Source organism: Cucumis melo, chromosome 10 (assembly GCF_025177605.1).
Source record: "Cucumis melo cultivar AY chromosome 10, USDA_Cmelo_AY_1.0, whole genome shotgun sequence".
Taxonomy (NCBI): Eukaryota; Viridiplantae; Streptophyta; class Magnoliopsida; order Cucurbitales; family Cucurbitaceae; genus Cucumis; species Cucumis melo.
In genome coordinates this window covers 1,074,247-1,101,690 of record NC_066866.1, presented here as the reverse complement: position 1 = coordinate 1,101,690, position 27,444 = coordinate 1,074,247, and the positions used below count along the sequence as shown (strand labels likewise).

Genomic DNA, 27,444 nt, shown 5'->3' with positions numbered 1-27,444 from the left:
TCATCTAACTTCCAAACCTGTTTTGAACATGGTGATCAACTATTGAATACACGGAAATTTGGAATGAAAGTTAGAATTATACCCGATTTACTATTTAGAATCTCGAAATAGATTACATGCTCGCTGTGAAATAATACATAATTATATTAATATTAATATACATATCATATATAACAAAACCCTAAAATAAGACTAAGTTTTCAAAATCAGGAGGTTTCGCCCTTTAAAACTAACATTTCGTTTGAAAAGTCGTTCAAATAATTGATATACCACAATTAAAAAGAATTTCTAAAATTTTGTTAGCTTTTTCTATACAATTGAAGTGGAGGATTGAATCTGCAACCTCTTGTACTCGAATATATACATACAAGTCGAGCATGTATATATATATATATATATATTCAAATTTACCAAATATTATATAAATTCTCTATCTACCCTTTTTTTATCTGCGTTCCCGCTCGGTGAACTCCTTTGCGCAGCTACTTCCTCTCACTCCTCCTTGTCTTCCTCTCGGCTTCACAATCTTCATCGTCAATCTTTGATTCAGCCTAAGAAGGTGCTGTACATTATAGGGTTTCAAGTAGAAGGTGAGTTTTCAGATTGCTTTTATATCTTCTTTTAAGCTATGATGCTTTTGGTACTTATCGACCACTTTCTCATGCAAGATTATTTTGCGTTTGAGAATTATTTGCTGAGATTTTTATGGGTTTATGGAGTATTTTCTACTTTATTTTGGCGGAGTTGAGTTCGCTTCTTAGGCGTAGAGAAGTTTGTTCACTGTTGTTTTTGTTTTGGGGGCTACAACTCAATGATAAAACCCATTGAGTTCATGGAATTAGGGTTTTATCTTGTTTAATGGGGAACGGGAATGTTTGGTATTGATTTTGTGCATTGTACTGGTAGTCGAGATCGCATTGCCATCTTACAGTTGCTTATTCTTTTTTTTTTTTTTTCTTTTTTCTTTTTTTGGTTATTAGACAATTGAAACCTCATAATTCAACCAAAATGGCGGCCTTCAATCTTGTTGCGGATATGTATGACCCGGCCTTGAAGCCTCGCTTGCTACATAAACTTCTTAGGGAGCACGTTCCCGACGACAAGCGTGCATTTTCTGATTATTCAGAACTTTCAAATGTGGTCTCTATGGTCACATCCCACGATCTCCTCTCTGAATCCTCTTCTTCCAAGGACCAAAAGCTGATTGATAGCTGGAAATCCGCTGTTGATTCCTGGGTCAACCGTTTGTTTCTTCTTCTCTCCAATGATATGGTATAAGCATGCATTAAATTCCATGTAAATAAATTTTTTAATAATATATAGCTTTTTCTTTATACTCCTGTGGATTTGACTATTTGTCGGCTGCCGGGCTTATGTGTAGCTTGTTCGAAGGAACAGCTGGAACGAAGTTCAATGGAACTTGTTAAGTTTCACAATTAATGATTCTGCTGCTGCTTATTGAGAGAACATTTGTAGTTACTGTTAATCTAAAAAGTTTGTCGCCTTGGAGCGCCTCTTGCGCTTTGAAAACAATGCTTAATTCTTAGAAACTGAACATTTGAACCTTGCTTGTATATTTGGCAATTCATTGGCATGCAGGAAGATAGGGAATACTATTGACTGTCTTTGTTACTTTGTGTTTTAGAAATTGCTCAACTTTCTTTTGTGGGTTACTAATTTTAGCATCCAATCTTTCTAAAGCCTGATAAATGTTGGGCGGGAATCATTTTACTTGGAGTGACTTGTCAACGATGCAGCTCTAGTCGTTTCTTGGCATCATATACAGAATGGCTTCACAAGCTTTTACCTCACATGCAGGTAACAGTTAATCTTTTATGGGATTGATTCTATATCATTTATTTACATGTATTAAGTGGCAAAAATGTTAAATTATAATGTACATATGAAGAAGAATAAGAGCTAAATGATAAGTTGTTATTCTATCAGAACTAAGATACCCGTTACTGTTTGGGACACATAACTGCAACAATTTAACTATGCTTTTGAGCATGTGATGTGCCTAGATCGTTTTTGACTGTCGACCTGCTTGACTACAGTGAATATGTTTGTTCTGAAATTTGGGTATGATTGGTTGTAAGATATTCATCAAAAAGAGTTCTGGACATGATTTGTTTCAACTAAGTGATTATTGTTTCTTGGAAAGAATGCAAAATCACATATTGGGGGTTTCCAAGCTCTTATTCTTTTCATTAATATAGGATTGAACAAGTAAGATGAACTACGGATGAAATAGCCGGTCTAACCAGCTCTCCTCGTACATTGAGGGTCCCCAAAGACACATGCACCGGCATGTATCTGATAAGCATAAGATAGCCTTTGGCTACATACTAATGATTATGGAGCTACTGAAGGAACTAATGCAGAGCTGTTTTTGAGCATTGTAATCTGATATTTTATCAAGTGTTATACAAAGTGCAATGTTTTTTCTTCTGAAGATACAAAAGAATATATTGATCACACAAAGTGTGCGACGTAGTTCCAGAACAATGTCAAGTTCCTTCTTTTTCTGTTCTTTTTATTTATACTGTTTCTGTCTTTATCTTTACAACTTATTATCATCAATGCTTTTTTATACTCGAATGCTATCAAGAATTTTACACCACTTCTCATTTTTTGTGCTTTTATTGTTCAATAGACAGATTCTCAGTTTCTGAAGGTGGCTTCTTGTGCTTCGATCTATGATTTATTCTCGAGGTACATCTTCATTTGACCTTGGCAGAAATCTATTGTACAAAGTTGTCCCTCGAACTCAATCCTTTTTTTTATTCGAAATGGTAACGATTTCATTGATAAGATGAAATTACAAAAGGATGCCTATCAATTGGATTACAAAATACTCTTTCATTGATAATAAGAGAAACTAAATCTTAATTATAAAAAAGGGTAACCAATTCACCCCAAGCGAAGATTGTATGTGTCACTCAAACACAAATGGATTAGTTAACTATACCTCTTCCAAAAGCGAAGTTTCTATGTGCCTTTGTATATTCAACTGAATACCTCTTAGGATTTGTTTGTTGTTAATTCTACATTGACTTTGTGGTCTGTGGATTCAACTATTTAATGCGGACTTGAGAATAATAGATAACTGATTGAATCGCATTCTGTAAGTTATTACTGTCAAGTCGTTTTATTGCCAATATGGGTCTAGAACTATTGGTTAAGGCATATATCCCAACGGCCACCTCCATATGTTATTGAGCTTAAAAATAAAAATTGTCTATCTATTTATTTTTTAAAATAAAATAACCACTTTCATTGAGAAAAAATCAAAGAATATTGTCTAAAACTTTTAAGATGTATCTTTTACAAATTAGATTGGGTAGATTTCAAAGTGTAAAGAAAGATGGGACTTCTTGTGCTGGGAAGGTCATTCAACCAGTTATAAAGCTGTTGCATGATGATAATACTGAAGCTGTTTTGGTAAGTTCATTTTTCATGGACTATTTTCATGCACTCATGAGCTAACTAGTTTTGTAACAATTGTATTTTAATTATCTATCCCAACTGAGATCCTCCTTTGTAAATTTCTTAGGCTTTTGTGAAACTTTTCATCTCTCCTTTTGTACTCTTGCTTGGTATTGGTAGTTGCAACTTTTGTTTTAAAATATGTAATTATCTGCGTTGTTTGATGCAGGATAATGCGGTTAATCTGTTATGCACTTTGATAGATTTCTTCCCCTTCACAATCCATCGTCATTATGACTCTGTAAGTGCTTTAACAAACAATGTGATATTGATTCTGTTCTAAATTACAATTTTGGGAGTACTGGTAGCTTTCTGACTTTTCTACTCGCTGGTGATGTAATCTAAGCTTCAGAAGTTTGTTATTTTTATTATTTTAAATTTGATTTAATTTATTATTATTTTTCCTTCACAAAAAAGCTGCTATAAAAAACTGGAGAGAGTATTTGTATTACCATTAGAAGCTAAAATAATTAAAATTTCACTCACAATTGCATTCAACATCTTCAGCACATATGGCTTCATGTTGTCAGCATGTTGTTTATCTATAGATCGCTATCTTTGTAATTGAAAAACCGACAAAGTGTAAATCCCATGCCGAATAGAGAAAAAGGATTTATGTTGAAATAGTTGATTTTGTTTCCTCCTGATGAATTGGATATATTCTGTAGGCCGAAGCTGCAATTGTTTCAAAAATATTTTCAGGGAAGTGTAGTTCTAACATGCTGAAGGTACTGTCTTATGTAGTTTTAATCATACTACAGTAGATATCACTACAAACATCAAGTTTCCCCCATAATTTTCTCTGTGTTTCATATTTCAAATTTAGAAGCTTGCCCGTTGCCTGGCATCACTTCCAAAATCAAAAGGAGACGAAGATAGCTGGTCTTTACTAATTCAGAAGATTTTGTTATCCATTAATAGTCAATTGAATGAGGTTTTCCAAGGCATTGGTGAAGGTATACTGAACAGTAAAACAGATAAAGCTATCTCAATTTATGAAAATGGTGGCAATGATGCATTTGAATGTTTTTGTAGATTCAAAAGGCAGTGAATTTGTAAGGTTACTGATTCTACCAGGAAAAGATCCTCCACCACCTTTAGGTTGTTGTTCATCATCAGAAGGTTCCTTGGACAAAATAAAAAAGAGCTCAGAGCGGATGTTAATATCTAGTATTTCAACCTTGATGGTTTGCTGTTCCACAATGATAACAAGTTCATACAACCATCAGGTAGCATCATGTGATCCATTTTTTTTGTTATGCTCATCTTAAAAGGAATTGTTCGCCTCAATATGAATCTATGTACCCTGTGACACCTCACTTTCTTAATTAATATAATGAAATAAAGAAGAAAAGTGATGTTAAATTGATCTTTACATGTATTATATCAGGTGGCAGTTCCCATTCGCCCGTTATTAGCTCTTGTTGAGAGAGTGCTGACGATGGATGGTTCTTTGCCACCCACTTCAGTGCCATTTATGACATCTCTGCAGCAAGAATCAATGTGCTTAGAACTTCCAGTGCTGCATTCTGTCAGTTTGGATCTCCTTGTTGCCATCGTTAAGAGCCTTCGCAGGTAAGGCATCTACTATTCAGCTACACGGACTATATACCATAAAACCTTAATGCAGACCCAGATTTTTTCAGTAATCAATACACATCCATAAACATATGCTTTCTTCCACCTCTACAAGATGCGATCAACGTTGATCTTTCATGTTTATATGAATACGAAAATGATCCAATGGTAATACAAAGTCTCCACTTAGATAATCTGGGAGGAAAATGTGTGAAGTCTAGCCTGTCAATTGCTACTGAAAAAAATATGGATGCCATATTTTTGTTTATATAATTATTATTAAATTCCTTTTCAGTCAATTGTTGCCACATGCTGCATCAATTGTACGACTCACTGTGAAGTACTTCAAGAAGTGTGTCTCTGCAGAACTGAGAGTAAAAGTCTACGCAGTTGCTAAGTCATTGATGATGTCTTTGGGTGTTGGTAAGAATTGTATTGTGTTTCGTTAGGCATGGAGATTATTATAATTATTGTTTTAATTTCTATATGGAAAAATTGTTTTGGGATGTGTACTTATTCATCGCTGCATTTGAGTCAGGAATGGCTGCATCTCTTTCTCGAGATGTGATTGACAATGTACTAGTTGATCTGAACCCTGTCAATAATGAGAGTTCTGCTGTGAATCCGAAGGACACACAAAGAGATTCGTCGCAACACCATAATAAGAGAAAACGTCCTTCAGTTCCCACTTCCATGAAAGGGCAGCATGAGAGGAATGAACCAGAGGACATTACCAGCAGCTGTAGCTATACCTCAGTCCACTTGAGGATAGCTGCACTTGAGGCTTTGAAGACTCTTCTTACATCGGTGGGCATTTTATATGTTATTGGTCTCTTTGGTTAATTATTTTGCATATGAATTTATTAAAAACTTTATTAATGGGAATATTTTTGGTTTGTTTGTGTCGGACAGTTTTTAACTGTTGACTGCTTTATTTATTTATTTGTTTCTCGTTGATTATATGTATAGGCTGGTGCTTTGAGATCTGAAGAAGGGTGGCGTGCAAAAATTGAACATCTCTTAATAACAACTGCAACATCTTCTCTTGAATGGCCACGAGCTTCAGACGACACCTTTTTCCAAGCTAATGAATCTATTGGGGTTTGGGTGGATTATCAGTTGGCGGCATTTCATGCACTACTAGCTTCTTTTTTGTCTGCTGTCCATGTACGCCCACTGGCTTTGGCTCAAGGTCTTGAGCTCTTTCGTAAAGGTAAATCTCTTTTGATATTTCATTTGATCATGTGGAAGGCTGGGTTTGAGAGCGAGGATGCTACTCGCCTTATTTATGAGTCAAACTGCAGATATTTGTTTGAAAACTGACTTGCTTAATATTGCTGTCTCGCCCACCCAAAAAAGAAAAGAAAAAGATCAACCCGAGCAATTATGCATCCTTATTCTTGCTTATAATTGAAGTATAGTTAGCTTGTTAATTAAAATTTTGTTTTGGTAAGATAACGTCTGCTTTACATGATTTTTTAAATCATTATTTTCTGATAGGCATTTTCTTCTTCAGGTAAACAAGAAAATGGAACTAAACTTGGCGAGTTCTGTGCCCATGCCCTCTTAGCCATGGAGGTTCTAATACATCCGAGGGTCCTTCCCCTCTCGGATTTCTTGCCGTTGCGCTTGAGCTCTCCTGAACCACAAGCTGCCTTCAAATTCCAGGAAGATCTGTACTTCAACAGTAACGATTCTAGGAAATTGTTGAAGGTTGGCACGCAAAGCATGGAGCAGAGGGCCTCCGAGGCTCTAATTAGAGATGATGTGCTAGATAACAATGAAATGACATATAGCCCCTCAAATGATATCGAAAATGAGCCCTCGGCTAATGCCCTAGCGAATATAGAAAGGCCCAAGAGGACCGAACAGACCACTGCAGCAGCCATCTCAGAAGAAGGGGTTGTAGCGCAAGATGATGTTGTATTTGCTAATGCAAGTATGAATAGTTCCCCCATATCATCAAAATCATATAAAATCGAAGATTTTGGACGTGATTCAAGCTCAAATTTATTGCTAGAAGATGACTTTCCTGATATTATTGATGCAGATCCTGATACAGACTATGAAGAGTGAAAATGGTATTGTCAATCATTGACTCAATTTTGTAGTTTTAAGGCCTAAGGGTGTTGTTCAGAATTCAAGATCAATTATTATTGTTGTGTTCTATTTCATGTAGCCATAGATAGCTTGAACTGATTATCGATAATGGTTATGTATATAAAAAGGTGAAAGTTGACAAATTTCAAAAGCTTTGGTTATGAGTTTCAGAGAAATTTTCTTTGCGTCATTTTTAATTTGTTCATTCTTAGAGGAGAACAAGGCGACGATTTGAAATATATGTTAGGACAATTATTAGATGTCTCATAAGTAATATGGTATTCATAAGTAATATGGTATTAGATTTGGAGGTCCACCCAAAATGTCGAGGGATTGTTTTGTTGGTATTACAATATCTGGAGAAGTAGTTAAGACCAACAATGTCTGAATGGGCAATTAAATGAATACATTCAGCGTAAAGAACCCCGTAGGAAGAGGAGCAAAAAATGCATAGAATGAAATTTCTTCACATCTTTACTCTTTAACTTATCATCATAATTAATTATTAGTGCTCAGTCTTTTTGGTTTCAAATGTACCCTTCCTCTTTTACATCTTACTCTTAAACTTATCATCATGTTTGAATCAATTGAGTACAGCCGAATTTCTATATATACTTATAGTTCGATTTCGTCTCCGAATTGAAACGAACTGAATAATAATAAGTAAATAAAGATAAAATATAGCTACACAGTTAATGAAAAAAAAAAAGTAACGCAAAAATTGTAAAGATTTCTATCGACGTATTTGCAATTTTTTATTTCGAATATATTTACTACATTTTCAATTATCCCAAAACAAAACTACGAAGAAGTCCTAAAACCGAATATTGGTCCAATGAGGCCCAACAAAACACTTTGAAACTTAAACTTCGACGCATGAACCGAGAAAGAAACTCAAAGAGGATATTGTGCGCGTCACAAGCACGCAACCCTTTGAACACGGTCTCATACCATTCAACTTTCCAAATAATCTCCGTCGCCAATCTCTCTAGAATTTTCTTCTCCCGCCTCCGTGGACAGTGGTCGAATCTCCAAACCCTAATTTCTAAATGCAATTCCGATCCACAAATTCTCTTACTACCTCGATCTCCTCTTTGGGGGCTTTTATTCTCTGATCTTTCATGTCTCGCTTTGTGGAAGGACTTTAGAGTTCTCCTCCCTTCATCTCCCCCATGGAGGGCTCTGCGGTTGAGGATCTCGGAGCACCGGAGTCATGGGAGGTCGCTGATTTGGACGAAGCCATGAGTCGATTGATGCTCCCTTCTTCATCTCCTAAGAAGAATTCCAAATCCTTGGATGTTGCTGATGCTGCTCCTGCCTATCATTTCTCATCCGCTTCGTTTCCTTCCCTTTCTGCTTCAGCTTCTTCTGCTCTCGATAGGGTTTCCGAGGATGCTATCAATCAGGTTGATCAATTCCTTCGTGAGGCTTTGCATAACCCTCGGGAGCGTCTATCAAGTAAGTTGTTTATTTAGCTTTCCTGTATTGTAGATGGTCAATGGTGTGATTGGTTTCAGGAGTTCTCTAATGTCATGTTCTGTAGAGGGAGGAGATAGTTAAAAGTTGCTAGCTACGGTCTCCTCGAAGCTGGGCTTGAAGTGGCTGGTTGCTTCCCGGATTTGTATAGCTTTTAGCTTGTTCTAGTCTTTCGAATGCCTCATTTCGATCAATGGTATTAGAAATTTAGAAGTATTATTGCCAAAAACTACTTGGTGGATTTCAAGAAGCTGTGATATATCTTTGGAACAGTATCGTGAAACTATGGGACATGATATGCTTTTAGGTAATCCAAGACAAAGTTTGGCAATGGTGGTAAGACAAAATCTTGGGAAGATGTGTAGATTGGTGGAAGGTTTTTGGTTAACCGTTTTTCTAGTCCGTATAGGGTGTTGGATTCGAAGAATTAATTGCTGAAGGAGTTGTAGGACTTAAAAGCTGGGTTGGAAAATGAATGGAAGACGAAATTTAGAAGATGGAGAAGAAAGGGAGATTTTGTTGCCATTGGATGTTCTGGATACTCAGAGCGAAATGACGAAAATAGGAGCTAAACTTTTGTTGTGATTGGCAATCAAATCCGCCATGGGGGCCCCTGTTGGTTAAGGCATACAGTCTCTGAGTAACCACCCACAAGAGGTCACCTGTTCAAATCTTCAAGTGAGGTTAATAAGGAAAGTTCTTGATGTCTCGAAAGTTAGGGCCTTGGGGCGGTGTGGCTTTAAATAGATAACGGAAATTAGGAGAAAAAGATCGATTCAAGAATACGTGAAGATACAAAGGAAAAGTCTAAAGTTCAATCAAATTATGTGGAAAAGGCAATACTTTAAAGTTCGGCATAGGAAATATTAGATTAAGTAGAAACAATTGATTTTTTTGTGTTTGAAACCATCTATGGGCCTACGGCAAAGGAAAGGGTCAGTGTTGACTGGAAATGGTCTAGAAGTAATATGGTATCAGAGAGAATCTAGGTGGCTTCATTGAGTTGGAAGTATCTTGTGTGCTTGGAGGTCCTTCCAAAATGTCGAGGGATTGTTTTGTGGGGACATTTTCAAAGTCACCAGATTTGGGTTGGAGTAAGTGTTTCTGTAATCCTTCCTTGGGGAAGGGGATGATATCATCCCCTTGGCCCTTAGGTTGTTTTATTGAGGCTTTTGCCGTCTTAAAAATGTTTCTTGTTTCTCATCAAGAAGATAAATAGAGTTATATCTTTTCAGCCTACCAAGGAAAATTGTCTCCAAAAAAAGAACAACTATCACCATCTAAAATATTAGGAATTAAATTTACTGTAATCAAGAAGTTGCTCGGTTACTGGAAAGCATTTTTTTACCTGTTTTGACACCGAAGCTTCATTAAACCAAAAGAAAAAGGAGACAACCTATTGGTAGAAAAGTCTTTAGAACGATGTATTGATGCCTGCAAAATCATTTTTTTTTGTCTAACATGATTCTGACTAGTACCATAACTTCAAGTGCTTAATATTATCATGCACTTTTTATATTGTTGAAAACATGGTGTTAATTATCTATTCCTTTCAACTGATATTTAATCTTTATCATTGCTTTAGTTTTGCGCATGGAGCAAGATGTTGAAAAGTTTATCCGTGATCCTGCTCGACAGCAACTAGAGTTTCAGCAGCTGCCTACTTCATATTTACGGTTAGCTGCGCATCGGGTTGCCCAACATTACTCGCTGCAGTCCATGGTTCTATTGGATAACAGTTTACCTGATGGGTCTGGTTCCAAAATTATTGTTCGCAAGACTTCTGAATGTCGTCATCCAGCTATCCGCCTTGCAGATATTCCCGTAAATCTACCAACAGAAGAAAACAGTAGCATGAAGGTTGCTATTAAACAGAGGCCACAGAAGCGGTCCCAACTAGCAAGAGATGCAAGTGCAAATTCGTCAAAAACGAGTGGTTCCAAAAGTGTGGAAGAGAGGAAAGAGGAGTATAATAAAGCTCGTGCTCGAATATTTAGCTCCAGCAGCAATTCAGGCAGTCATGCAGGTGGGAAAGTAGATGCTGATCCTAGACCACAGGATAGTTATCGTGGTTCTTTGAGTGCTGCAAAGGTTGAGGAGAAGATGATTCCTGGAATTCCTGATACAAATTTTAGTAGGGGTTTGATTGACTGTTCCACGAGTAGCAGTAGAATAAGTAGAAGTAGGACTGACAAGGAGCTGCCTAGTAGGCAGTACAAACCAAATAGTAGGGTAGCCATTTTTAGAGATCGTGAGATTGACAGCAAGGACCCCGATTATGACAGGAGTTATGATAGGTATGGAATGCAATCCTTTATTCTCTTGGTTTGATCTTAATTTTTTGAATTGTCTGCTTCTTGTGGTAAAAGTTGAATGAACAGGTTTGAAAAGCTCCGAAGCTTTTGTTTATTCTCTTTTGACCTCTTTGCTGCCTTCCTTTTGAGACAAATAATTTGAATTAAATAGTAAAAGCATTAGCTGGAGACAGTTTGGGTCCTCTGATTTTCTTGAAGATTAATCTTGTGGAAACCTTTGTTAATTAACAAAGCTTATTATAATTCAGGAAACAAGGTATTTTGAAACCATGAACCACTGTAGGTGATGAAGTAAAAAGGGGTGTTTATTGACAAGCGTGATTTTTTTAAATATAAAAGTTACCTTCTAAGATGCATCCTGAATTTTATCATTGGGATAGAAATTTAGCCAAGTTTCTGGTTGTAAATTCTCCTTCAGGTATATGCAGAGATTTGATCCTGGGTTTGGCTTCAGTGGCGGCCCATACCCTGTGCAGCCCATGTATGCTCCTGCAGTGAACTACAACACTGAATTTCCACAACTTGGCTCTGCTCATAGACAGGCTGTTTCAGAATGTCAGCCAAGACCACTCCCTCCTCCTCATGTACCTGGGCCATGGAATACCCAGTCATCTCCTGCAGGTTTGGGTTACGGTCATCGAGAAGCAATGATTAGGCCTTTTAACCCAAATGTTGATGCACATTCATCTTCTGGTGTGTATCTGCATTCCTCTCAGTATCCCGGTCAGCAGACTGGAATGCATTTTATTCATCCTCACGAACAAACTCATCAACCCTTTTCACAGGTTTGGACTTATTAGCTGTTTTATTGAATTTGTATTTTCGATGCAACAAGCTTTTTGTACCAAGTTTGGGTGTAAACCCTTCTTTTCTTGGATATTTGTGCGGGGGATATTTTATCAAGAAGCTTTGGATACTTTTTCCATCGAATTGGAGTCACTGGACATATATGTCTTTCACTTTTCTTGCAAAATGATCACAGTAAAAGGGGAGCTGTGTAGGTCAAAAAGAAAGAAAGAGAAAATAAGCGACCAAAGTTTCCTAAACCAGAATGTGTTTCATTTTCATTCACACATCATTGACCCTGCTCTAATGGTTTTGCAGCAGTACCAACAGCAACCAGATGCAAGTTTTGGATTAGCGCGGCCCCGGTGAGGGGCATGGGCCATGCCTGCTCCCTGCCATCTGGTAGTTGAGATATATCGTGGGGTTTTCAGTGAATTTTTTTTACTTGAAATGGCAGGGAGCAGGCATGAAGAACTGAGGTGGGCAAAGAAGAAGGATCTATATTTTCTGGGATTTGATACGCTTCTCCCCACCATCAGTTTCATTGGAGCTTCTTACATCTCTTATGGTTGGCGAGGAAGCTCAATGATTTGAAGTTTGTGTTAGTAGGCTGAGCTGTTCAGGTTGCTCTTGCTACTGATAATGTTCAAAGAAGAATCAGCAGCCTGTTGGGAATGCTCCTGCAAGATTTTGGACGAAGGTATGGGATTTTTTAATGATTACATGAACTGTTGCCTTCCAAACACGCCCTTAGAAAAATGTCCATCCAAATACGCCCCCTTAACATCTTTTTGGAGGATCCTTTAGTTTGGCTTCTTGTCTTCCGTGAAGTTTTGTTCTAGTTCTCAATTTATTTTGTTTGATTTTCAGCGCATGGTAGGATATGGTTTTTCATCATTGCAAAACTAGTGCTGTGCTTGTACGGATGTAAAAAATTTAGCAAAATGAAATGTCAAGTAAGAAACCTCGAATGACACAGTCAAGTGAAGATCGAACTTGGGATAGACATGTGGATCAAGAGAGAGCTGTTGCTGCCGAGGGGCGAGTACCAGTCAGGAACCTCATATTCTTGCCAACATCGATTCCACATTTTTAGCTATGAGCTCTGCTAAATCCTGTAAGTGCGCAGATTATAGTTTTGATTTATTTCAATGATGCTACAACCAGGAAGATCCTTAATTAACAACACACATGCCAATGCCCAGATGTTTATTCTTTCTCAGGGTCAAATACGGATGCCTGGTGAATGGAAATCGTGTTTCATTTCCTGTTCACCTTTAGCAGTTGGAGCAAATCTTGGGATTGGCTACTCGTAGGATCGAGTGGCAGTTTCTTCACTCCTTGATCAAAACGCAGCTTTGGCTGGTATCGAGCTTTGATAATGGAGGGAGGGTGGCGCGGTTGCTCTTTGTGAATAATCATCAAGTTCATACTTTGAATGTAAGTTGCATACAGCATCATATACACCATATCTTCAGCTTCTCGTACCTGAAGAATCTCTGTACTATACTTCAACACCTTTCTATATTTGATTTAGTATAGTATTAGAATCATTATATATGGTGAATCTTTAATTATAGGTTTGAACATCGTTGTGGAGAGTTGAGACTGGAAATTTTCTTGTGATTTTTATTAAAGATCATCGATAATATATTTAGTTAATTGCAAATAATTGTCGAAGATAGTTTATAATTACATTTAGTATATTAAATTAAATTATTTCTTTCTTATTTACACTTCATTTTGTTAGCCCATTTTTTGTAATGAATCAATTTATATGAATTTATTGGAACATTGCGAAATGGCGAATCCCAAATTATTAATATATAGGAAATCAATCTTAGTCGGACCAAAGACTAATGGTTTATAATTCATACTTATATTGAGTGTATTAAATTAATTTATTTATTTCTTATTGACCTTTGGAAATATAGTATTTAAGCAAGGATGAACCACCTTTCATGGTTTGTTATCTGCTTTATTGGCTCAAGTGTAAATAAGAAAGCATTTCTCGCGTTGAGGAAACATTTCAAAAGTACTTTTAGAGACGATTAGTAAAAAATAATAATAATAAAACGTCGAAGTGATTGGTTGAGTATTTTTTATTTATTTATTTGTTATTCAAGTAATGGATTTTTTATGCAATATATACATCTTTTAAAAATTATTAATTTCATCTGTTAATTCGACTCCATTGGTAAAAAATGTGAGAGAGAAAAAATTGATTACTTCCAATAATTAAGATCAAAAATTGAATTTAGAGAAGATCAGAGGATTATATTAAAAAATATGAGAATTGAAAAAAAAAATATATGTAAAATTTATCCATTCTATTTTTACAATGTGAAAAAAGTGCTCCTAAAGTATTGTGTGGTATACGTACGTTGAGAAAAAAAAGTAGAATTCGAATTTCTTGCCAATGCACGGTTGAACTCAGAAAAGAGATGCAAACAGTTATATATTCTTTTATTGGAATGCAAAAAATAATTTATATGAAATTATACGTACCTAAATAAATTAAAAAATCCCGAGTTCGATTTTTCACTATAGTTTGAAATTATAAATAAAATCTACTCGAGAATATAAGAGTTATAAGCTTTCAAGAGCTTATTTATTATACATACATGAAGAAATTAATAAATCTTCGTTATAGTTTGAAATTATAAATAAAAAAACAATTTACTCGAAAATATAAGAGTTATAAGCATAAGAGTTATAAACAATACAAAGTCTATGACTAGTAGATCAGTTATATTTACAATTTTTTTTTAAATATTTGTTACATAATTGTTAGAGTTTTTTTAAAAATTATATACCCACGTTGTTTTTCTACGAGGGGTAAATATTTTTGTCAAATGTTTTATTCTTAACAATTTCTTTTATATTAATTACTATCTATTATAATTATTTTTTAAAAATAAAAAATATTTGTAACGCATGTATTTGAAACAAATTAAACAAGAGGTTGAATAAAATGAAAAGGATTAAATGATATATAAATACGTCCCTTTGACGAATTTTCTTTTTCAAAAAAAAAAAAATCGTAAAGCTACCCTATAAATAGGGGAAATCCGAAAGGAGAAAGTGAGATGCCTAAATTACAATTTCCGTGCTCTTTCTTCTTCATCAGTTTCCCGCCCAAGTTTGTTCCAGCGAATTGGTTAGGGGAGTCCTCAGGCCTCATCCATAGTCCATAGAGATTCTTTTTCAATCTGAATTCCTTTAATATATCTTTCATTTCCTTTTTGATCCATTTTATCTCCAATTCTTCTCTTGCTGTGATCGTAATCGCTCCGGAAAATTCCGCTTTCCGATTCCGAAATTCTAATTCCTTTAGATTTAGTGTGCGATCGACGTTCTCGATCACCTAATGCCTCCATTGCTGCCAGGAGTTTAGAGTTTCGGTCCTTGGCTTTACCATGGAGGGATCTTCAGCGGAGGATACCGAAGGTCCAGAGTCATGGAAGGCCGGAGAGTTAGATGAGGCCGTGAGACAGTGGAATTCCATATTAGAGGTATTAAATATTCTGTCGACGGCGCTTCTCTCTCAGATCGTTCTATTCCTGCTGAAATGTTTGAAGATTCTATCAGTCAGGTCGATCGGTTCCTAGCGTAGCCTTTCAGAATCCTTAAGTAAGCGATTTGTACTTTTCTGAACCATTCTTTTAGATTTAGTGTGCAATCGAAGTTCTCCATCACCTAGTGCCTCCGTTGCTGCCAGGAGTTTAGAGTTTCGGTCTTTTGCTTTACCGTGGAGGGCTCTGCAGCGGAGGATATCGAAGATCCTGAATCATGGAAGGTCGCAGAGTTTGATGAGGCCGTGAGACAATGGAATTCCATATTAGAGGTATTAAATATTCTGTCGACGGTGCTTCTCTCTCAGATCGTTCGATTCCTGCTAAAATGTTTGAAGATTCTATCAGTCAGGTTGATCGGTTCCTACGGAGCCTTTCGGAATCCTTAAGTAAGCGCATTATACTTTTCTGAACCATTCCACTTGGCGTTGTGCTATTTGTGTGATATCCATTTGTTTTGGTGTGATTTCATGGAAGAATTTCCTAATAGCGATTTTGAGAGGTAGATAGAATAAAATTGCTTATGATATTATACGTTTTCTTTTCTTTTCCGTATTCACATACGTCTACTTTGAGCGCACACACCAGATCCTGTAGTCTAGGTAGTTCTTATTTTATAGTAGGTTTTCTTTTCTTTTCAATAAGCATGTACGTGTACGTTGAGTTCTCAGAGGCAGTGCTCTAACTAGTTTTTCCATTTGATTTCTGTTAACAACTCCTTAATAATAGTTTTTTCTCTACAATGTTTATAGAATAAATTGCCGACTATATCGTAGGTTTTCTATGCTTTCCTCTATGCATACACGTCTACATTAAGTTCACAGTGGTGGTGATCTAAGTAGTTTTCTCCATTCGATTCTCTGAAGATGAATCTGCTAATAAGTTTTTTGGTACAACGAAAATTGAATTAAATTGGTGACTAGATATCGTTGGTTATTTCTTCCTTTTCTATATATATGAACGTCTACATTGAGTTTATAGATGCGGTGTTCTCAATAGTTTCTTTTCCATATGTTTGACATTTTGATATGCCACGCTCATGCATTCGATGCTGATGCTATTCAGTTCTTTTCATTAGTAAGTTATAGAGAATCCTTGCATTATCAACCATAGCTTGTTATTTACAAAGTACGTTTGTTGTTGTTGGTTTATTAGCTGGTGTTGTTTCTTGGTTAGTTAATTTGATGGAAGAGCCTTGGTAAATAGAGTTAAGCCACTGTATATATTACTTTTGGTTAGATTACAAATTTAATCCTTAAACTTTGAGGTTTAGACTAAGCTTTCTAAAGTATTGTATCGATTTCTTGATATTCAAATTTCTATCTAAGTTTTTGAACTTTCAACTTTTTTATCTAATAAGTATGAAATTTTAAAAACTTAATAGATCTATTAAATATAGGTTTTGAAATTATGTTAAACGAAACTTTAATAGTATAGCGAATTAAAAAAAAAACAATAAAGTTGTTACACTATACTTATAATTTTGAAAATTCGAAAAGGTGAAGTTAATGTGTGTTTTCGCTCTGATGAACTATAAGATACAGTCCTTCAATAGATTTATTTGGCCTTATAGTGCAAGCATTGATCTACTCCATGTTAGGGATATTTGTGAACTCTTCTCAGTATCTCCTTCAGCAATTTGGAATGCCTTTTATTCATCGTCGTAATTTCATTGATCATGAATACCTCTCTTCATTCAACCTCATCTTTTGATATGAATGAATAGTAAAGTTGTAAAAAATTATTTTTGCTATCTCCCTTTTAGATTATAGATTCAGCGTTTCATTTACCGATCTCTTTTTATCCTGCCTATTTTCAGAATTCATCAGGTTTGTTTCAGTATAATCCAATGACTTATTACTGTTATGAACTTTCTGCGGATTCTTGATTCCTATGGTTCTTGCCTGCTCTAAGATTATCGTGAATGCCAAATAGATTGTAAACTGCGCCACCAGCAGGCAGAGCTCGCCATTCCCTTTTGTGCTTATGACGTCGAATGAGCTTATAGAAGCATCCGTCGTCAAGGCAAGTTATGTGCAAAGTCTTCGACGAAGGTATTTACTCTCGTCTCAACATGTACTATGCCCATCTCCATTCTCCAAAAGAAATGGGCAAAAGATCAAAAGAAAAGACATGATATTATTATTTTCACGTTTCTATCATCTGGATTGATACAGTCATCAACACAGTTATAACACAGTCGTTTGGCATGTAATTTTCTTAGATCCACAGTTTCTTATGACACACTCATTTGCTTCACTTATAGGGTCCATTCGTGAGCATGGAATATCTTCCTCGTCACTGTTCGAGTTTATTGAAATGCTTTGCTCATTCGAGTGTCAACGTCGTAAGGTACGAATTCCTTTTACCACCGTTTGGAGTTTATTGCATGTGTCCTTGTATTGTTTATACACATCTTCCTTTTCTTATGATTTAAAAAATTAGATTACATTAAAAAATTGAGCGTAATTAGCCCCCCTATTTTGTAGAAAGGATTATTTCTAAGATGTATTCATCTTGAGTCAATAGAACTATCTTAGGAAATTACATTTGATGGTAGAAGAGGTAACTTTATTTTATTTTATTCTTTTCAAATTTCATAAACTTGATCTTTTTTCCTACTCATGATTTTTTTATTATTTATTTCAAATTAGATTTTGCCGTGTATAAACTTCTAAATTTATTTTCAATAAATGATCTGTGGTGTCTCGACAACAATTTGATACTATGCAGTAACTAAAATGCTTTCTTTTTCTTTTTTAAATACCTTTTCATTTATGCAAATTTTTATTGCCTTTAAGGGTTCACGTAGTTTAATTTTTCAAAATTTTCAATTTTAAAAATTAGTCTTCTGCCAAAAAATGAAATGTTACTACAGCTTTAAAGTGGCTTTTGGTAAATTTTTAAAGTTCATTTTAAACTGTTTTTGTCAAAATAAATTAAATAAAAATAACTATTTGAAAAAAAAAAAAAAAAAAAAAAAGATTCTACTCGATTCAAATGGGACTTTAGTAGTTGTGTTGTTCACTTAAGCCCAAAATTCGTTCCAATGCTGAAATTTTTGTTTGGGTTTGGTTTTGGAATTTTGATTTTTGATTTACTAAAGCTGTGTTCTTTGAGACTTTTTTTTTTTTTTTTATTTTTAAAAATCAAGTCCATTGACACCTTTTCACTTTTCAAGTCGTTTTAAAAAACCATCTCAAAATTTAAAAACTAAACATAGTGTTTTGTTAAACACTTTATTTTTGTTTTGAAATTTGATAAAAATTTAACTCTATAATGAAGAATGATGCAAAAACAATGCTATGAGACATAAAATAGGTTTAATTTTTAAAGAAATTGCTACCAAATTAGGCTTTATCAATTTAAATTTAATTGATTTTTGTTTTCTTCAATGTGAATAAAGAGATCTGATCCCAAATACATTGATCATTAAGTTCTGCTCGATTTTGTTTAGTGCCGAATAAATTGTTTAGGTTACATTTAATAACAATTTTGTTTTCAAATTTGTGTTTGATCACGACTAGTAAGTAAACAAACAAAAAATGGATTGTGCCATCGTTGCAATTAGAGGATTTTACCAATATAGAATAAACAAGCCTCTTTTTTTTTTTTTACTTTCTTTTGTCAAAATAGATGTTTGGTTTCTGAATTTTTAAAATATATTGTTTTAGTCATCCTATTTTTATAAGAGTAAGTTTAAGAGCTATCTAAATAATTTTATTTTATTATTTCATATAACTTTTTGACATTTTGAGTTACAAAGTTCAAAAAATAATTTTGGAGGAAATAATTTTTTAAAAGATGTTTTTCTAATTCAAAATAACAAAACAGAAAAAGTATTGCAAGAGACCTTTTTGAACAATGGGCTTTGTCGAGGTCGCAATTGTTTCTATTTGTTTGTTTTTTTATTTTATTTTTATTCTTTTTTTTTTTTTTTTTTGTTGATTTATACAAGATCCAACCGAGGTTGGTTGCTAGGTGGTGAAGACTATGAGAGGCTATGTTTTGTAAATTTAGGAGTTAATTACTCAACTTGGAATTGGAAATTTTCATTGGGTTTAAATTTTGCAATGCAGTTTCTCATTAGGGGAAAAAAATATCATAGACCCAAACGATTTCGGTCTATTTAAAAGAACAATTAGTTTTTCTAAAAAGACGAGGGTATTGAAACAAGGTAAAATAAAGGAACTATTTTAATCTATATAAATTTTTAATGACTTAGCCATGTTTGTTTTATGAAAAACAAATATTCATAATGGAGATTTTATTAGTTGAAGAAATAGAAACCCAACTTATGTTACACTCTTTTATCACTCCTATATATTTCCATTTGGAAAAAATTTGTTTGTTTCTCAATTTTTTAGGGTAGATTTGGACGAACAAAATGCAAAAACTTCCACAACCTATATCTACTAAACACAATGAGGAGAAGGCGGATCAACCTATAATCTACTAAACACAATGAGGAGAAGGCGGATCAAGAGATGGAAAAAGCCTAATTCAGATAGGTTATCCTAACCCCACCTATTCGATGACGCTAATTTTTTTATTTGTTAAAGGTCATTCTGTTCCAAAAAACAAATCCAAAAATTTAAAATCCATTTTTAAAAAATATAAAAAAGGTGGTTGCATTTCATCTTGTTTTTGCAATGTAAATGAAAAGAGTAAATTGACGATACCTCTTTTGGTTCAGCCATCCACCTTCAGTTTCCGGTCTATGCTCGAAAACGTTTTATAGAAGGCCTTGAAATACTTGTAAGCTGTATCTACATCTTCTTTCCCGCAAATTTCTCGTATACTGCCAATATGCAGAAAGGATGACTATGGTTTCATTTAAACGTTTTTATTATATTGAAAAAGTGGGCATGTGTTACAGTCATGCAAGAATTAGTAGTTTAACTATTATAGTTAAAAACACTAGATGGCTAGTCAAACTTAAGAAAAAAAGAGAGGATTATAATATAACTCTAAAATAAAAACGTCAACATGGCTATGAAAATAATCAGTTTCTAAACAAGATTGGTAGTAAAAACATATAATTACTTTAACAAACAAATTTGTTAAAGGTTTGATAGATAGTATTGTTATTAACCTAAAATTCTCTATAACTTGTCAATATGATAACTTTTTTGTTTTTTTTTTTTGTTTTCTTGTGTTTGTTTTTTAAAATTAAGCCTATAATCGTACCTTCAATTTTTTTTCTTGTTATTCATATTCTACCCGTTAAAAAACAAAGCCAAAATTTAAAAAGTTCTTATTTTTTTAATTTGACTAAGAATTCAACCATTGTAAAAAAGTTTTAGTTTTTTGAATGAGACTAATAGTTCGACTATTGTATTTAGAAAAAAATATACAAATCATTATAAAATAGGGTGAGAGAAAATACTTCATTTTCAAAAACAAATAACGAAATAGTTATCAAACAGGATCTTAATTTTTCAAGTTCATTTTCAAAAACAAATAACGAAATAGTTGTCAAATGGGATCTTGAAGATAGATTCTATTCGAGGCCAATAATGTGATGTGTTTTTCTAAAATAGTAATAGTTCAAAATTAGGTTCAAGCCTTAATGAGGGGTGGTGGGGGAACAAAGGTGTAATATACCTGTGCATGGAAAGTTGAGGGATACCACAATCCACTGTACGGATACCTACTCCAGAAGCAAGTATTGGACCAATCGTAGATCCACAACCCATATCATTTCTCACTACAAAATCCTACCATTATCAAAGGCAGCAATTTCGTGAACATTCCAATTTTAAAAGCGAACTAATACGATTACCAATGAAAATAAACCGATCCTTTCTCAAAAGGAATGGAAGTTATAACCACCTACCAGCTTAATATTCAGAAAATGACCATATCTATTTTTAATATTAATTACCAGCCACAAGGATAGGAATGAAAATCAGCATGGTTCGCAGAATTTTCACAATCGGCCAGGCACCCACAAGAACTAAAGTAATAGAAAGTTAAAGTATAGCTCGAGTGCCCGTAGTAGATTAGGTATTGTTTCACTCTACTCTCAATAAAATCTTTAAAGCAATAGTTAGATTTAGTAATTGTTCTAGGAAAATATCTTCAAACGACTAAATTTAAAATTTATTGAAAGTATTAGAATAAAAATTAGACGTTCAAAAATAGACTAAAACGAAACAGGACTCGCATTTTAATCATAATAGAATCTATCATATTGAACGGTAGGTGAGTAGCAGAAATTCAAGTATCTATTTGGAATAACTAAAAAAAAAGAATATTTTAAAAATGTCAATTGCATTTGAACTTTTTTTTAATAAATTGTTTAAAATAAATTTTAAATGTGTTTCAAAATGCTAGTTTACAGAGTTGCCAAACATTTCAGTTCTTTTTAGAAAAGACTTATTTTAAAATTAAACATTCGAAAAATTAATCCAAACACGTCCTATATTTCAAACACACTACATACCTGTGTCGGTAGGTTATGAATTCGGCCTACTTCTCTAAAAAGAAAAGCAGTGACTCCGCTTGTAGCATAGCGCTGGTTGGCATTGTACTTTATGACAATTCCTTTTTGCATTTCTGGCCTATGATGTTCTTCATGCTTATCCGTGAAATTTGGATGAACTCCATGGGCCATGTCCGCAGACACTATTTACAATAAAATACTTAGGGTAAGCAATTAGAGATGAAAACATGGTAAATTAATGCTTTGTTCAAGTTATATTTCACAACTGCTGCTGATTATCAATGCCTCGACAAAGGTTCTGATGCCCCTACAATAATATTGATGCTCGGGGCTCTCAAGGATAACCATATCTTTTGTCAGGAAAAGGTGGCAGCAAATGATTATTTGATAAGAAAGAGGGGCACTAGAAAAAAAGAAACTACAATTGACACGACAGAGCCAGGTAGCAATCTTTAATTTAACCGTGATTATTCAGAAAGGTTCATGTAGAAATGCATTGTCATCAAAAAGCGTTCGCAATTAAATCATACCAAATCCAACTTTCATGTTCATACATCTATTCACAATAAATTTAGGATGAAAATATAGTACGTCGAACACTTCTAAGTTATTTCATATTTCTTAGGTTAACACATAACAAGAATACAAAGAACACTAAAAGACAGAAATATATTGCAATATCAAAGGGAGCTAAGATATACTATAGCCTTATGAGAGGGCTACTCCCTCCCAAAAGTTTCACACTTAAGATTCTACTAAATTTTCGCATCTTTCTCTCAACCTCGCCACCTCTATTTATAACTAAAAGCTCTCACAAACTCACTAGCTGTTTACTATCATTTCCCTACTAATAACAATACTAATATTTTCCTAACTAGGGGTCTGACAATATGTTTTACTTTTTCTACCATCAGCTAGATCAGACGTGTGTATAGTAACTGATTCTTCAAAAAGAATCCTTCTTTAGTTTGAGTTGGAACGTACCAAGAAAAGATTGCCTAAAAGCACGTTCAAAAGCACCTTCACCAACATATCCTTGAGCTAAGTCACTGGCTATGCGTCTCATGGCCTGAAACATGGTGGGTGCACCAGCTCCCTGAATTGAACCTGAACCCACCTAAATTAGGAAAAGTTAATGACTACATAAATAGAAAACAGAAGTCATGAAATGAATTCATACGAGGATTATTTAAAAGAAGAGAACAATAGATTATTAATACGAATAAAAGATAAACAATGAGTATTTATTTGCAGGAAAGTCCATTTGGATGGTTCATCAATGGCCTCCGATAACTGAGCTTTCATTTATGAAATAAAAATTAGACTATAAAGAAAAACAGCCCTCAAAACAGAAAACGAAGGGAGCCAAAAACTAACTAAAAAAGGGATTCAAACCCAACAGAATAAAACTAAGATCATCCTGAATATAGTATTAAAGCTGGATGGGTTACAACCTCGGAATAGGCTATATGGAAAAATTGAATATAGCTTTGGAGTGAGCATAGTATTCAAGCTAGAAGGGTTCCGACCCTGGAATAGGCTATATGGAAAAAAGTGAATATAGCTTTGGAGGTATGGAATAAGAAACATGTCTTTGCGATGCCCTCTAACAAAGGTTATACACAGAAATGGCAGTTGGAAGTTCAATTGTAGAAGCCTATACTAGAGATTTCCCTCATTTTACGATCATGTAAAGTAGAAGAGACAAACTATCATCAGTTCCTCCTATATACTTCTGATCTCTTTTGTAGCCATGGGGCTTGGAAGATGTATTGCTTTTCACACCACCAGAGTACAGAATGATGATCATTCATCTCTTTCCATAGAAAATTCACAAGGCTGAACAAAACAGAAATAAAATTCATATTTTTTTACTTAGTGGGCAGTAAAATCTCATCATTAATAAACTTGACCTAATTGAAAAGAAATTATGTAGCCGAGAGACCAAATAGGCAAAGACCTTTGACCAGTTCCCGAGAAGCATAACTTACAATCCACATATCATTCACAAAGTACACAATAAAAATCTTACCTCTTCATTATCAAATAAAGCAACCATGCGAACTGCCCGCTCAGTTTTTAAGTCACTAGTAGATTCACAAGAATCAATAAGAGCTCTTAATGCACAATAGCTTGACGCAAGGTTATCTAATCTTCCTGAGAAGATAAACTCCTCATTTCCACCTCCAAGACAGCTAGGTTGTGTATCACACACGTTTAACTCAAAGCTCACTATGTCATCAGCTGCACAACAGAGCTCTTCTGATATGACCTGGCAATCACGTAAAGCACCGACTCATAAATAGTCTTTAGTTTGGCTACAAATTCACCATATTGCAACTTTGTTCCAATTCCCAACCAATCGGTGAATAACTCACAACATTTTAGTTCAGCAACAAAGTATGTTTATGCAAATCTTTTCAAAAAATTTGAAGATGACCTTTCCATGCATGCTGGCTTAAGAGACTTTCTTTTCCACACTTTACCACTCAGCTAACTTGACTCATTGGCTTAAGAAAAATTATGTTTTCATTTTTTCTTTCATACCATAGAAAATTTCAGGGGTAATGTCCATAGGACACGTATTGGATTCAGATCACAGAGTGCAACATGTTTTCATTTATTCCCAAGTCGGTCCCTCATAAAGAACTTCTCGGTGATCTAATTTGCTCCAATTCTGAGTGTGGGAGTAACTGCACCAAATAACTGCATGACATGATCTTGGAGACTAACCCCCCCCCCCCCCCCCCCCCCCTCTCTCTAAACAATACTAATAGTTGTTAAAGGAATAAAACAATACCTGCTTCAGAAGGGGATGTATGGCATCCTTCAAAAATGAATCATTACTTTTATCTTTCAACTCAAGAGAATTGTCTTCGGTCTTTGTTGCCAGCAATGGAATAAGTTGAGTCTCTAAATTTGGCTTAAACCCATCCTGGTTCACTGTGCTGCAGACACCAAGATCACCACAACAAGAAGAAAAGGGAATAGTAAATGAACACTTGCTCTTTCATGATACTCATATAGAGAGTCGAGAAACTTTTTTTGGAAAAGAAATTTAGAGAGTCGACAATCGATATTATTCTTTTGGTTCCAAAAGTCAAACCAAAACATTTAGAATATGTTTTAAAAAAATCATGTATAATATAGTAAAAAATATGAACAATGTGTTTAAAAGGGACATCACTAAAACTTTATAATTTGTTACTCTTCCTATGTTAGAAATCTAAAATCCAAAAAATTAAGTGAGGGCTATATGGGCAAGAATTTGGTAAATTGTCATCTAAAAAATCACAAAAACTGATTGTAATATATGAAACTTCAACCATGCATCGGCCAGTAGGATATAGTCAATTACTCAATGACGACTTTTGATAATCAAAAGCCGACAAGCCACAAATAATGACGCTTATTAGAAAAGGCACCATAGAACTAACAGCATTTAATTCCCATTTGTTGCATACTTAGTCCTTTGGACCTTTTGAATAAGTTCCGCACCATATACCATAGAACTACACCATTTCCCTCCCTTATCATAGTATTATAAGATTATGTTTTAGCAGATCGACCATGAATGAAATTAAATAATACAAAAAACAACAAGGAACAAACCGGTCAAGATGAATTGCCAAGGTTGGAATTCGCAATAGAGGTCTTCTTACTTTGACAAGTTTGTGCAAATATGAACCATCACTACCTCTCACTATAACTCTTCCAGCGACACTCAAATCTCTATCAAACCAAGTATGCCACAAACCACCGCCATATGTCTGCACATTGACCATTAGACAATTACACTTCTTCGACGAAGACTTCGGCTTTAATTTTAGGCATGGGCTATCTGTGTGAGCAGCAATAACATGAAATCCATTACCCGGGACATACCTGTAGAACAGATAAAGCTTCACCAACGAAACTAAACTAATTCCAACTAAAACAGCAAGAAATCGTAAGAGGTAAAGAAAACCTTCAAACATGTAGCAAAGGTGAAAAAAAAATCGCCAAAAGGAAATAAAACTCAGGAATCGGGACAACTTTCTTCTGTAGTTTCATAAGCCGCGTAATTGAAATTACAAATAACCGAAATCATTTGCAGATCTAAAAACTAGAAGAAGTTTTCTAGAACTCACTTTTCTCCAATGGAAAAGGCAACCAAACAAGACATATTTCGTGTAAAGAAATAGCATCCACCAGGCTTTAAGTCCCACTCTTCATCCTCATTTAGCAAATGAAAACCAGCAGCAACTAATTGCCGTTTCGCTTCAGCTACGAGAAAGAGAAAAAATAAAAAATAAAAGAATAATAAGGACCTATCAGTATCACAAATTCTATCACTAGAATGTCGAATCGAAACTACATAAGAATCCGCCATCAAGAATCCCAAAAATTAGTCGCCAAGATGAGAAATGAAAAACAATAAATGAACGCGTCAATCCAAAACAATTTAACAATAAACTTTATCCACGTCACTCTACATAATATAAAACTAGCAGTCGCAGCGCTAATTAGGTATTATTAGCCAGTAAATACGCAAGGAACTCCTATCCGAGTCTAAACACCAAAAAAAAACATAGCGATAAAGGATAATACACATACAATAGAATACGCAGTACCTGTCGCATGAAACTGAGTCCAGGACTCGTTGAGATAGTCGAGAAGGTCTCCAACAATGCTCGAACTCGATCCAACCTCCGAAGAAGAATTCTAAAACATAAACAACCAAACGAGAGAGCAACACGGTCAACTACATGAACACATTATATGATTTTAAATTCAAATGGAAAAAGAGAAACCGAGATGAACCTGAGGAGTGGAATCGGAGACGGAGCAGAGAAGGCGAGGAGGTAAGAATTTACGAGGAGAAGAGCGAGAGAAGTGAGGGAATCTCGAGAAGATCGAAGGCGATTTGAGAGAAGGAGTGAAGTGGAGAAGCTGCAGTTGCAGCCGCGATATTGCCGCCATTTCTTCGTCCGACTCTTCACCAGGATGGATTGTTGTTTGTTATAAAGAGATATTTGAATTTGGTAAATTGCTTCTTGGCCCCATTACTTTAGATATTTACCAATTCTCCCCTTCCAATCGAGCACTTCCCATCTTCCTTTTTAACGTATTTTCAAGGGAAATCGTCAAAGTTAGCTGTTAGGATTATAATTTCTGAAGCTAAATTGTAAAAAAATATAATATTTGATAAAATATTTAGGTTTTTATAGAAAAATAATTTGTAAAATTTTTTGTTTTTGATAGTTTATTATATATGAAAGGTAAATAGTTTGTTAATTTCATCGACCGTAGATAGTTTGTCGATTTTTTTTTTTAAAAAAAAAACCCTTTTTTAGTTCTAATGCGATATCATAAATATCTTCAAGAACTATTTATATAAGTTTTATCATATTACAAAGATTAAATAAATATTTTTAAATATAATAAAATAAACTAAAATATTTATTATAAATAATAAAATTTCAGATTCTTCGACGATAGACTTAGCAATAGAATCCAAAATTTTGTTATATTTTATAAATATTTTATCAAATCTATTTTTTTTTTCTTTTATGATTATGAGACGCTGAACTCTTATTTTATTTGCGTTATAAGGATCAAATTGCAACTTTAACTTTAAACTTTGAATTTTAGTCATCTAAGTGACGTGCCTTTTGTTTTCTTTCTTTCTTTTTTT

The 27,444-nt window shown here is 34.5% G+C and overlaps 3 protein-coding genes and 1 long non-coding RNA gene across 9 annotated transcripts; 3 read left to right on the top strand and 1 right to left on the bottom strand.

Annotated features, from left to right (window-relative positions):
• The first annotated feature begins 427 nt into the window (after positions 1-427).
• LOC103489393 (uncharacterized) lies at positions 428-7,357 on the top strand. Of its 2 annotated transcripts, none has more exons than XM_051091023.1 (14): positions 428-590; positions 981-1,272; positions 1,702-1,818; positions 2,657-2,715; positions 3,339-3,444; positions 3,659-3,730; positions 4,158-4,217; positions 4,319-4,445; positions 4,525-4,718; positions 4,880-5,064; positions 5,363-5,490; positions 5,606-5,874; positions 6,037-6,280; positions 6,584-7,357. In XM_051091023.1, exons 2-14 carry the CDS (start codon positions 1,009-1,011, stop codon positions 7,141-7,143), a joined length of 2,385 nt encoding a protein of 794 aa, XP_050946980.1. In that variant the 5' UTR covers positions 428-590; positions 981-1,008; the 3' UTR covers positions 7,144-7,357. The 2 variants fall into 2 exon arrangements, with proteins under 2 accessions (XP_050946980.1, XP_008446762.1); XM_008448540.3 differs by having other exon boundaries at positions 4,316-4,445.
• A 685-nt stretch (positions 7,358-8,042) lies between these two features.
• Positions 8,043-13,416, top strand: LOC103489394 (uncharacterized). 4 transcript variants are annotated; one of them, XM_051091022.1, is made up of 6 exons: positions 8,043-8,625; positions 10,229-10,940; positions 11,377-11,743; positions 12,066-12,444; positions 12,615-12,861; positions 12,968-13,416. In XM_051091022.1, the coding sequence occupies exons 1-4, from the start codon at positions 8,340-8,342 to the stop codon at positions 12,111-12,113; spliced, it is 1,413 nt and encodes a 470-aa protein (XP_050946979.1). In that variant the 5' UTR covers positions 8,043-8,339; the 3' UTR covers positions 12,114-12,444; positions 12,615-12,861; positions 12,968-13,416. The 4 variants fall into 4 exon arrangements, with proteins under 4 accessions (XP_050946979.1, XP_050946978.1, XP_008446765.1 ...); XM_051091021.1 differs by having other exon boundaries at positions 12,950-13,416; XM_008448543.3 differs by having other exon boundaries at positions 8,044-8,625; positions 12,063-12,444.
• A 1,432-nt stretch (positions 13,417-14,848) lies between these two features.
• LOC107990790 (uncharacterized) lies at positions 14,849-19,825 on the top strand. 2 transcript variants are annotated; one of them, XR_007824327.1, is made up of 5 exons: positions 14,849-15,377; positions 15,466-15,708; positions 17,255-17,373; positions 17,586-17,671; positions 19,687-19,825. It is a non-coding gene; the product is annotated as an uncharacterized LOC107990790 (long non-coding RNA). The 2 variants fall into 2 exon arrangements; XR_007824325.1 differs by lacking the exon at positions 19,687-19,825 and having other exon boundaries at positions 17,586-18,065.
• A 6-nt stretch (positions 19,826-19,831) lies between these two features.
• LOC103489395 (probable aspartyl aminopeptidase) lies at positions 19,832-26,760 on the bottom strand. The gene is made up of 10 exons (XM_008448544.3): positions 26,571-26,760; positions 26,381-26,471; positions 25,898-26,033; positions 25,380-25,652; positions 24,568-24,715; positions 23,800-24,039; positions 22,752-22,884; positions 21,768-21,949; positions 20,927-21,039; positions 19,832-20,120 (listed from the first exon to the last, which is right to left on the bottom strand). Exons 1-10 carry the CDS (start codon positions 26,727-26,729, stop codon positions 20,012-20,014), a joined length of 1,584 nt encoding a protein of 527 aa, XP_008446766.2. The 5' UTR covers positions 26,730-26,760; the 3' UTR covers positions 19,832-20,011.
• Between the last annotated feature and the right edge of the window lie 684 nt (positions 26,761-27,444).

What these genes read in the sequence shown, in the direction of transcription:
- LOC103489393 (XM_008448540.3), top strand. Translation starts at nt 1,009, where the DNA reads ATGGCGGCCTTCAATCTTGTTGCGGATATGTATGACCCGGCCTTGAAG. An exon ending in ATAATACTGAAGCTGTTTTG is followed by an intron (nt 3,445 to 3,658) that starts GTAAGTTCATTT and finishes TGTTTGATGCAG; the next exon opens with GATAATGCGGTTAATCTGTT. An exon ending in GTAGTTCTAACATGCTGAAG is followed by an intron (nt 4,218 to 4,315) that starts GTACTGTCTTAT and finishes TTTCAAATTTAG; the next exon opens with AAGCTTGCCCGTTGCCTGGC.
- LOC103489394 (XM_008448543.3), top strand. Translation starts at nt 8,340, where the DNA reads ATGGAGGGCTCTGCGGTTGAGGATCTCGGAGCACCGGAGTCATGGGAG. An exon ending in CCCTCGGGAGCGTCTATCAA is followed by an intron (nt 8,626 to 10,228) that starts GTAAGTTGTTTA and finishes TCATTGCTTTAG; the next exon opens with TTTTGCGCATGGAGCAAGAT. An exon ending in CTCATCAACCCTTTTCACAG is followed by an intron (nt 11,744 to 12,062) that starts GTTTGGACTTAT and finishes ATGGTTTTGCAG; the next exon opens with CAGTACCAACAGCAACCAGA.
- LOC103489395 (XM_008448544.3), bottom strand. Translation starts at nt 26,729, where the DNA reads ATGGCGGCAATATCGCGGCTGCAACTGCAGCTTCTCCACTTCACTCCT. An exon ending in GCCTTTTCCATTGGAGAAAA is followed by an intron (nt 25,653 to 25,897) that starts GTGAGTTCTAGA and finishes TCTGTTCTACAG; the next exon opens with GTATGTCCCGGGTAATGGAT. An exon ending in TTCATAACCTACCGACACAG is followed by an intron (nt 21,040 to 21,767) that starts GTATGTAGTGTG and finishes TGATAATGGTAG; the next exon opens with GATTTTGTAGTGAGAAATGA.